Source organism: Lipotes vexillifer, unplaced genomic scaffold (assembly GCF_000442215.2).
Source record: "Lipotes vexillifer unplaced genomic scaffold, Lipotes_vexillifer_v1.1 scaffold1309, whole genome shotgun sequence".
Taxonomy (NCBI): Eukaryota; Metazoa; Chordata; class Mammalia; order Artiodactyla; family Lipotidae; genus Lipotes; species Lipotes vexillifer.
The window spans coordinates 750860-762569 of record NW_006777513.1 but is presented as its reverse complement, the minus strand read 5'-3'; the positions used below and the strand labels follow the sequence as shown (position 1 = coordinate 762569).

At 41.6% G+C, this 11710-nt stretch overlaps 1 protein-coding gene across 1 annotated transcript in view; it reads right to left on the bottom strand.

The window, feature by feature from the left end:
• BICC1 (BicC family RNA binding protein 1) overlaps positions 1-11710 on the bottom strand; it is a 305576-nt gene that overhangs the window by 116714 nt on the left and 177152 nt on the right. The window contains exon 3 of the mRNA XM_007451161.1: positions 5515-5584. Coding sequence (XP_007451223.1) covers positions 5515-5584 — 70 coding nt within the window. The remainder of the gene's footprint in view (positions 1-5514; positions 5585-11710) is intronic.

The window sequence follows — 11710 nt, the reverse complement described above, 5'->3', positions numbered from 1 at the left end:
TCCCTACACAATACACCTTAGTGATATACATTCCCATCTCTACTCATAGTTCCACTATACCCACGACTGAGTTGAGTTGAGGGACCCATCGCCAACTATATACCGGTTACAGTGCTAGAAACACAGTGATGAACAAAATGCATGTACTGTTTACCCTTTGAGGAACTAACTGCCTAGAACAGTGTTCTCTGACCTTTCTTTATCACCCATTTTACATCATGACCTAGTAATATATGTGTGTATTTGTTTGTGTATATAAACAGTGACATATATGACTAAAGGTTTCATGAAACAATACTATTATGTTCTGATGTTTTCTAATCTAGAAGTGGGTTTTTTACATGCTGGTTGTGACCCCTAAATTAATTTCTGATACATTAATAGGTCACAACCCACCACTGGAAATAGTGTGGTCCATATGCTATGCCAGGCCTCCTTTCTGCCCTCTGCCCTTTCAGCAATAAATGCCACGTTAAAATCCTTATCTAGTCCAATGTGAACACACAACAAAAGTTTAAGTACACTCAGCAAAACATTTTCCTCTAGAAAAAAAAAAGTGAAAAGTCTACAATTTTTCTCATGCTAAGATTTTGTATTAGACATTGCTTGTTCTGATGGAAGACAACCAAAAATAATAAAACTTCATGGAATTTTGATGATCCTCTTGTTTATTCTAGGAGGAAGAGAATGGCCAAACTTGGTGCCAAATGGTCTCCAAAACAGGATACATCAAAGCAACCCAGTCAACACCTTTCATTCCCTCTGTCTTGGGGCATCGAAAGTGTCTTTCATAAGAGAAACACTTGCAGACAACAGTTTCTATCACTAAACTCTGCAGGACAGCTCTTCCCAGAACAAAAGACAATAAAGCTTCATTAATGCTGACCTTAGTTATTTGGAATCTGGCATAAAACTACACAATTTTTAGCCACATTTACCTTTGCCAGTCTAAGAAGAAAGAGACTGATGAGCAAATTAAGAGCAAGAAGAAGACTGTAAGAAAAATGTTTACCTTATTTGAGAGAATAAACTCCATCTAACATCACGGAGCATCAGCACAACAATACCAGTGCGATAAACTCTCATTACCAGTCACTTTTATCTACTTGTTAAAGCAGCTTTGGCAGGACTTGCATTTGGCGAAACACTCAAACTTGTTCAAAATATTATTTGTACTTCAGTAAAGCTGCATTTACTTTAAAATAGGCTGTGATTCAGAAAAACATTCAAAATTTTAATGAGTGCCTGAAGTTATTCTGTTAGTAAGCTCTTACAGTATTATACACCTTAATTTTTTTCTTTTTGGCCACACCATGCAGCTTGTTGATCTCAGTTCCCCAACCAGGGACTGAACCTGGGCTGCAGCAGTGAAAGCCTGGAATCCTAATCACTAGACCACATGGGAACTCCCAGCACCTAGAACCCCCCCCCCCTTTTTTTTTTTTTTTTTTTTTTTTTTTTTTTTTAGTATTTACTTATTTATTTAGCTGCGCCAGGTCTTAGTTGCAGCATGTGGGACCTAGTTCCCTGATCAGGGATCGAACCCAGGCCCCCTGCATTAGAAGCACAGAGTTTTAACCACTGGGCCACCAGGGAAGTCCCCACCTTAATTCGTGAATACTGCTCTCACAGGCACAAACCTCAGGTCTTTCTATGGAAAGCAGAATGTTCTAGTATTCTGACTCCAACAGTTGGAAAGTTTTATTTTCTTCCACTCAAAATAAATTTATGTTATACAGAAGAAATACTAAGTATTGCTTTATTTTTCTTCATCATGACCCCCATTAAGACAATCCTAGACTTCCCTATTTAAATGCCATTATACTGAATCTTAAATTCTTAGTTCTTTTTGACTCTAATAAGGATTCGATCTCCCAATAATTTCAAATACTAGGGAATTTTTTAAAAAATTCTATAGTCCCGGAGTTTATACCATAAAATGTGCACTTCCCCAAAATGCCCTGCTTACTAAATGACAATGTTCCTAGTACATTTTTTCCAGTGTATTCTCTATGGTTAAAGGGGAATGGAAGAAAGGGAAAGGGAAGGTGAGGGGGGAGAAGGAAGGGGGAGAAGGGTGGCATGGAAGAGTGCTAGAGGGAGGGGACAAACACCAGACGCTCTTTTACCCAAAATTACATTTCACACAGGCGCCGAACAATGAGGTTATCACCTTTCTAAACTCATTCACGTTAACTCATTGCAAAGATGACAGAAACTTAAGATTAGCGAATCCATACAGGTGTAGTTCTTTAGAAACCAAGATGGACATTATCCAAGAGAAGTGACTGCTGAAGGATTCTGCCTGTTCCCGCCCCCCAAAGATGAAACGTTTATTTTATTTTATTTTATTTATTTATTTTGCGGTACGCGGGCCTCTCACTGCTGTGGCCTCTCCCGTTGCGGAGCACAGACTCCGGACGCGCAGGCTCAGCGGCCATGGCTCACGGGCCCAGCTGCTCTGCTGCATGTGGGATCTTCCCGGATCGGGGCACGGACCCGTGTCCCCTGCATCGGCAGGCGGACTCTCAACCACTGCGCCACCAGGGAAGCCCAAAACGTTTATTTTAACCGGGCACCAGAATATAACCTGATCGCAGGGGCAGATAGGGGAAGAGAGCAGAGGAAGACTCCAGGAGTAGTTTACCTTCAAAACAGTTCTGCCTCTTTTTCAATCGCAGTCATCATCCAGCCATTGCTTTCTGAACGCATGGTCTCCTTAGTGACTAAATCATGATATTTCCATGTCGGATGGTGAGATTTTTGTTTCCCAAACTCAACCTTAACAACCACCAAGGGGACTTGTTAAATATATGGATTCCCAGTCCCACCCCAGACTTACTGAGCCAGAATCTCTAGAGAAGAATCTTAAGTTTCTAAATGATGTCAAACTCAGGCTGTTGGCTTTTTGCCTTTCTGCCAGGCAGGATCCTACCAGCACATCAACCAAAGGAGCCATACAGCTGCTCAGATAAAGGATTGATGACTTAAAAATTACAGTTTGGACAGGACTACTAGAAGTTTATTTGAAAAACACAGGACTAATTCCAGTAAGGTAAAGAAGGGGACAGACTATGGTAACAGTAGCCATGAAAAATGTTTGTCTAGGCTCAAATATTCGGCCAATAAGCATCATAAATCTAGAAGGTGAAATACAACACAAATGGCTGCATTGCCTCTCTGGCACACTAGGGATCATCTGTATATTCTAAACCTTCACATCACCATGGGATTTAGAATTCAATAATCATCCAAAACATGGCATGAGTCCCTAGATACTTTTATATTCTTTGGTCTCTTGAATAATAATAGTTTGGAATGAAGAAGTCTTAAAATAAAGACCACTAACTCTTTCCTCTACAACATTGAGAGATAAGAAAGGATCAGATGAAAGAGCAAATAATTACCTTCTAAAATTCCCCCTGCCGCTTTCATTTTCCTTTTACTAAATACGAATTGTAGTCAAACAAACTTCATCTCTGAATTAGACCATTTAGAAAATAATATAGGAATACATATATCAGGGATGTTAGTCAAGATCTGATTATTCAGCAGCTGTGTCTTCAAGTAATAAGGGCAACTCCAGTCAATTCTCAACAGTAATTTCCTCTGAGGAAAGCTTTTCATTTTTTTCTTTCTTCCTTGAGCTCCACCTCTCTCTTCTGGCACATTCTGCTCATCATACAGTACTGTGTACATTTATAGCACTTCATAAATAATAAAAAATAAAATGATGTCTGTAGGGATCAATTATTAGGCACAATTCCAAAGGTTAACTTTTAACCATGTGGAAATTATGCTAAATGCCCTCAAATGTAGTGCTGAGATATTCTTATTTTCAAAGCAAAGTATATAATCATAATGTGGAATATAATTGGCCATTCTGAATGGGTTTAATGTGTCAATGACTGGAAACTAAAACACTATCTTAATCTATCTAACATCTCTAAAGTTGTAACCACATTTTAAACTAAAAAATGAATCAATTCTCAGTTTCTCCTGATAGTGGGGGGAAAACCGTAGTGTGGATAATGCAAGAGAATAAGCCATCCAAAATTATCTGGAATTGTTTTAATATTCATGTTTCCTAGGGGGTTTTCTTTAGGGACCGATCAAATTACATTTTTATTAAGCTAGTAATGAAGCTCATGTCATTCTTTAAGTAAAAATACCTGACAACAGGGAAAGGCTCCAGTTCATGTTCAAGTTCCAATTTACCCAAGTGGCCGGCCAGGGAGTTTTGTATGGCAACAAACAACCAAATAGGTAGATAGCCCACTAACAGCAGTTTCTCCTTCTGCATAATGAGTATAAAACATCTCAACACACTGAAGATTAATTGAGAATATATCCTATAGCACTTAGCAAATGCAAGGTTTCTACAAAGTTGTGGAATTCCACTTGGAAATTCACCGTTTAGCACATAAGCTTCCCTTTCCCTCGCCACTACGGTCACAAATAAGAAAGTAACAAGATCAGAGTTTCAGTAGGAATTCCAGTCCACTGTCGTCCAGTTAATCACACTCATAACAAGAACTTCAAAATAATTTACATTCCATGTGATGAGTAGCTCTAATAAAATGAGATTAAAAGAAGACAATCTGGATGAAAAGAAACAAGAAAATTGACCAATCTTGTGGTGTTTAGTATCATTTAGCAATAAAAGTCATAGGGAGAAGGGGCAGCAAACACAAAACTCAACAGCAACAACAAAAAAGCTGGACCACAAGAGAGAACGCTCAGCTCACACAATCATCGTGTTTTTCATTGCTTGGTGATAGTTTTCCATTATCTCCTAGTGACTACATGCATTTTTAATGAAGTATACACAACAAAGTTTCTTGACACTGAGGTTATCCTTGAAAAAGAAAAGCTATCCATAAAAGTATATACTGGCAGATCATTAGAAAAGACTATGCAATTTTGGAAGAAATAAGGGTCCTATATTTTCCTTTCTGACCATCCACACATTAGTTAGTGCCCTCTAGGTTAAAGCAGAGGAAAGGCCAGACAAGGGAAATGCTCGGCCTAAAAGAGTAATCAAGTGTGTTCTTCACTGTGTAACAGACGAAGAAGAGAAGAGGAAGGCAAAAAAGGAAATCTATTCCTAGCATATTGGAGGGGAAAATAATCAGCTGTTAAATCTGGTACATAAACAAGAAGCCTAAGTGTACACAGTGGGAGGTTATGTGTTGAAAACACATTATTACATGTGGAGAGAGTGACCATGACGCACGGCCACCAAATGAATAGTCATCCCGACATCGTTAAGTTGCCACGATATCTTCTATAATAACATTTCTATTACAACAGAATACTTAAAAATATTATTCTGTTGTTGGATAAAAGGTTGTACATTATTTTTCATTATGATAATCCTCCCCAAATACTGCTAGTTAACAAATATTTGGGGACAAATATGATAGGGATAAAGGTTGATTTTTCTCCCCAGGAAACCTGCAGGAATTCCACAGTCTCCGTTACCAAAAAATTTCTGCATCTCTCAGGATTTACCTTTCTTGGATTTGGCGCCAATCTTCAGTTTTGATGGCCAAGCAATCTGCGTATTTGTTTCCTCCATGATCTGTAGCAAAAAGTAAGAGAAAATTATTGATTCAATTAAGAACTTGTATTTACAGAATTTTTTCCCGGAAAAAAAAATTATTTTCAAGTCCTTAGCCTCATGTTGATGCAACAAAATGATCTCCTTTTAAAACAATGCAAGGAAAAAAAAAAAAAAAAACCTTGGGGGAAGGAAAGAGATGCATTTTTATAAGCCTTTAATCTATTAGAAATATTCACATGCATTTTGTTACTCCCAGCGTTCCTCTCTGTGATGCTCCAGAATTCTAACGTAGAGACGAGACCAAAAAGTACATGGACAAGTAATTAACCCAACTTGTTGCCAAACCATCCAAGATGCTTGTGCTGAATAAAGCAATCACCAACAGATTGCAACACACCAAACATGATCCTTGTAATACAAAACGATGTGGGTTAGGCCTTCCTAAATGAAGCTTTTTTTTTTTTTTCTGGGGGAAAAAAAAAATTAGCTTGCTTTGGACACATTTGTGTTTCATTAAAACTGATGAAAAGCGTCTAAATGGGACATCACGTCATAAGGCTGCATTTCCCATCATCTTTCGCCTCTCTAAAATGGCATTTTTGCCACAGTTCTTTTGCAGTCACACGCACCTAATGCTGGCCAGAAGGACTTGAGACCCAAACGTGCTGAAGCCCAAGAACAAGTGATTCAGGTGTCTGCAGAGCAAAGGAAGTCAACAGTAAATGTGAGAAAAATGAGTAACCGAGAAAGGCTAACCCTTCATTCTTCTCCACTGTTATCACTTAAATTAGCCTAGTTTAATGTCTACTTTCATACCATGAATATAAAATTCACCCAACAAATGAATAAAAGCAAAGAACTGAACAAATCAGTGGGCAAATGACAGCAACCACCACTTATGGATTTAGAGATAACTATACAAATTAATGGTGAAGGCAATGAAACGCATGGACAACGCAATTAATGAAAAGTATCTCCGTGTTGGTTACGTTCTGGGCACAAGGCTAAACGGTTAACATATTAACATGCATCATACTTCACTTAATCCCCTTTATCACAGCAGCAAAGGGCTTGCAGCAGATGTTTCGGCCTGCCAGCCCACAGATGCATTCTTATGCAATCCGCCATAAGTTTTTTTTTTAATGTAAGCCAACATTTTTAAATCTGGGAATTTCACAGAGACATTTCTGTTTCTCTGTAAAACGTGGCAGATTTAGCACCTGGAGCCCACATTCCCACATGGCCACACTTGGCTGGCACTGAGGACCAGATGCCCCCTTGAGTCAGGGTCAAGAGACCCTGGGCTGCCCTCCAACCCCCACTGGGTCTCCCACAATGAGATCAGGAGCCACTTACCATTCTCATCACTGTGTCTGTATTATTCACTGGCCATTTATCATGGTACCTGCACTGCTGTTTTTCTTAAGGGAAATAGCTCCCTACACCCATGTCTCTATTAAAAATTGAAAAACAAAAGTGAGGTCTTTACAAAGTCGAGGGACTGGCCTGGCCCTGGAGGTTGCTCGCCCCAACTCTCCGGATCTGGCCCCTGCCCCTCCTCCTCCCATCTATGCTGTCCTTGCTCACGTGTTTCATGGTCTTCTCCGTGAAATTGCTTAGTTAACTGTAAATCCATACCTTTAGTTTCTATTGGAGTATAGTTGATTAACAACGTTCATTTCTACTGCACAGCAAAGTGAATCAGGTATAAATACAAACATATCCACTCATTCTTAGATTCTTTTCCCAGGTAGCTCATTACAAAACACTGAACAGAACTCCCCGTGCTATACAGCAGGTCCTTATGAGTCATCTATAGAGAAAGACAAATACCATATGGAGTCGCTCCTGTGTGGAATCTTAAAAAAAAGGTGCAAATGAACTTATTTACGAAACAGAAATAGAGTCGCAGATGTAGTAAACAAACTTCTGGGTACCAGGGGGAAAGGGGAGAGGAGAGATAAATTGGGAGACTGGGGTTGACACATAAATCCGTATTTTAAAATAAAATAAATTAGTATCACCCCCCTCAATTTCCTCGACTGCGGCCATACAGCCTCCCCAGGAAGGCGCCCAGTGGACCCCCCTCAGGGCCCCAGCTGCCCCCTTCCCTGGCTCCCCCTCCCGCTCAGGCACCCTCCCAAGCAGCTCACTGTGTTCGTTTCCCTCCAAACCCTTACCACAGTCTGAAATTCTCCTGTGTTCTGTGTTTACTGATTTATAGTTTGTCTCTGCAAAATAAAAGCGCTCCACCCTGCACACAGCAAGCGCAGATCTATTTGGGCAAATGAATCTACATAACACCCTTAGGAAGTGGATTCCTTTATTCCTCTGCTGCTGGGAAGCAGCAGAGAGGGGATAAAAACCCCAGACTGCTGACAAAAACCGTCCTTTTAACCACCATACTGTACTGAATATAGGGCCTCCATCTTTCAAGAATGTGTATATACACATTTGAAAACGTGCTTTAGGATTTGTGCAGACTGACTGGTTTTAAGAACCTACAAATATTTGTCAAAAGCCTCCCTAGGTGCCCCAAGCGCCAGGACCCATAGCAATGAGTAAGAAACAATTCCTGGTGTTCACGAGCTTACAGTCAAGTCAGGGACACAGACAGACAAAAAAGTCAACTACCTGACAATGGGGTGGGTGCTGGCACAGGGCTAGCTCACAGAGGTGGCTCTGGCTCCTATCATGAAAGGTCAGGATCGGGGGAAGGTTAGTAAAGGGCTCCCCAAAATATAACCTGCAAAGTCACTCAAGTCCTGAAAGCCAAGTTAAAGCAAATTTATGAATGAGTTCATCAGTCACTAAACGAGGGCAGGAAGGCCCATTTAGGAGGGCTTTATCATTGGTCACATTTTATCACCTGTTAGCTCCAGCTACTGTACACGTATCCTCATAGTGACTAAAATTAGACTGCGCGTTTTCCTCTAAGGTGACTAAGGCACCTTAAGAGATAAAATGGGAAATTAAGATCTTACTACTTATAATGCTATTGGTGGGGAGGCAGAAAGAAAATAATCTATATACTTTTTGTGAATGAAATAATTTGGCCATTTAATCCAGTAAATTACATCAGGTTCCATAACTATAAGACTTAATAAAGAAGCTTCCTTGTCAAATACGGTTGGAAGACATAACTTCCTGAAATATTAATCATCTGGAGAGCTTCCCAGAAATCACCCTGAATATGATCATCTCTTTTTATTAAACAGCAATAGAGGGACTTCCCTGGTGGCACAGTGCTTAAAGAATCTGCCTGCCAATGCAGGGGACGCAGGTTCGATCCGTGGTCCGGGAAGATCCCACATGCCGCAAAGTAACAAAGCCCGTGCGCCACAACTACTGAGCCTGTGCTCTAGAGCTGACAAGCCACAACTACTGAAGCCCACGTGCCACAACTACTGAAGCCCGCGTGCCTAGAGCCTGTGCTCCGCAACAAGAGAAGCCACCACGATGAGAAGCCTTCGCATGGCAAGGAAGAGTAGCCCGTGCTCACCACAACTAGAGAAAGCCCGCACACAGCAACGAGGACCCAACGCAGCCATAAATAAATAAACACCAACAGATGCTCCATAACAGAAAATCATTTGCCACAGAAAATATCCTATTAGCAGGTAACAGCCATCAAGTTGAAATGCCTTCTTTACACACACTCCCTCTAGACCTCACACCAGTCCAGTGTCTCTACTGTGTAGTGAAGTGATAGGGCCCCCCAAAATTACATTCAACCTACCCACACCCACACTGTCTTTGAGAGGAAGAGACAATATCCTCAGCTTAGTATCCTTAATTCTAAAACCAGAGTTCTATCTTCTGTACCACATGATCTCCAAAGTCCAATGAGCTGCAATAAATGTCGAATTTTTTAGAGAAAAAAAATTATTAGTTTTTGGAATTTGGCACCTGGAGCTGACCTTTCCCATATGACTAGGAAAAAAAAAAAAAAAAAAAAAAAGGCAATTCCATTGACTGTGGCCAGCCAAGGCCAACCTCACAGGTCATTCACCAGGCTGCAGTCCCCACACGGAGCTCTGAATGGATGCCTTCTCCGGCATCCCTTTATACGCTCATCACTGCACTGAATCTAGTCATGAAGGGCAGGTGGCTCGAGAATCAAGGACCAGCTCTGCCGCTTTCTAGCTATCATGTTGGGCAAATTACTTTCAGCAGCCTCACTTTTCTCCTCTGTACAATTAATGACTCACAGAGTTGTTGTGCTTCGCTAAGAAAATATGTGGAAAACCCAAAGCACAGAGTGTGGCACGTATCGATTGCTCGGTAATACCGTTGTTGCGTTCATTCCACATTGATGACCTTTGGCCAGGCACTGTCCTAGACAATAGGGATACAAGAGCAAACAAGACCGGGCTGCCCTCCAGGAGCTCGTGGTCTAGCGAGGAGAATACTAGTTAACCCACCATTAAGTACTGGGTGCCAAGCTGCAGAATGGGGAACGGCAACAGGAGTGTACTGAAGGGATCCTAACCCAACAGTGTACTGTCAAGAAAAGTTATCTCAAGGAAATGCCTATTAACACTGTGACCTAAAGGAGAAGAAAAAGTTGGCTAGTTGGGGAAAGAGGGGAGAAAGTGACCAAGGCAGAAGAGGAGTGTGTGTGTGTAGAGAGTTCTAGAAGGAGGGAGAGCAGGTACCCTGGAGGGCTGAGGGGGATTCAGTGCGGCAGAGGCGCTTCGAGGCCCCCTCACGCCGCCGAGCCAGGGCCCTTGTCGCGCGTTTTCTCCAGCTGCCCACGGCTCCGCACACGGGCATGCACAGTAGAGACTTGAAGACACGACACAAAGGCAGCCAGGACCTGTGCTCGGCTATCACCTGCTACAAGTAAACTCTGAGAACCAGCGGGGTAACTACCCACAGGCAGTCAGACTCCCCATAGGAAGTTATCAGTGAAGCTTTTTAAACCAGCCCCTCTGGTGACTCCAAGTCAGTTCCCACAGCTCAGACATTGCACACTGTTCACGGGTTTTCACCTCAGCCAATTACGGCAGCAGCACTAGCAGAAGAGCAGAGTAGCAAAAGGGCGCATGCTCAGGAGGAGGCGGCGGAAGCGCAGTTCTCCCCTGGCGGTGTGGGTGGAAACTGCTCCAGGAATCCCAGGACTGAAGCCGAATTACCGCAACAGGGGGCTGACAAGCATGTCCCCTGGTAGAAGCAGGATACGGGTGGGGGTCGGGGAGTTCAAAGGCAGAAATCACGGCATGCAGCAAGTCCGAGGCTCTGTCTCTACCATGTTATGCTTAAAAAGATGTCCTAAATGGTCATCAAGACAAGTATTGTAGATAGGGGAACTGGAAAAGGTGAGGTCAGGAAGCTTGTGGCTGAAATTAGAAAAGCCACAAAACCTCTGGGAAAAAAATGACTATCTTACGTCTCAAAAAAAGAAAAAAAATCCTAAAGTGAGTTCCATAGAGTTTTTTTTTTACTCTTATTATGGCCCCTGTTTCCACCTTCAGAAAACCAAAGCTTAAACAACAAACTACTAATTTTGAATCATGCTCTATAAACATCAAATCACACCTTAAATATTTCAAATACTTGTTTTAACTCATAATTCTGGATGCTGTAACCTTAATAAAGCAGCTAATGAATGGAGGTCAGAGATAAAGCTAAGATTTCCCCTAGAGGCAAAAAAAAAGAGCTAGAAAGCTTACAGGTGAATTCTACATGTTTTTAAAAAGATGTCCCAGGGCTACCAGACGACCCTGACCTAAAGGCTTACTTTCCTTTTCACAGAGGCCATGTCCTTGAGGTGAACAACAGCTTGGGTGTGGACACAAGTCATGTCAAAGTCGCTGAGAAGACCGGGCTGTGGATGTAACAAGTTCTTAGTGCATCTAAAGGGTCAGCACGTTGGGAAAGGAGATGAACAGGAGCGACTGTCACAGGAGCTGCGGGCAATCTCTCACTGTCTTCAGAAAATCCAGACAGGTTTAAGAGAGAAGTGAGAATTAAAGTGACATTTTTTTAAAAAGCATGGAAATAGGAACACTGGAGCAGTTCATTCTGTGGATCTTATAATGTATGAAAACACTGACACCTTTTCAAAAGGATAATATACACTTCCCACAATCCAATTAATTCCTGCAAAACTTCACAATGAAATCAATTCCGAAACCCATG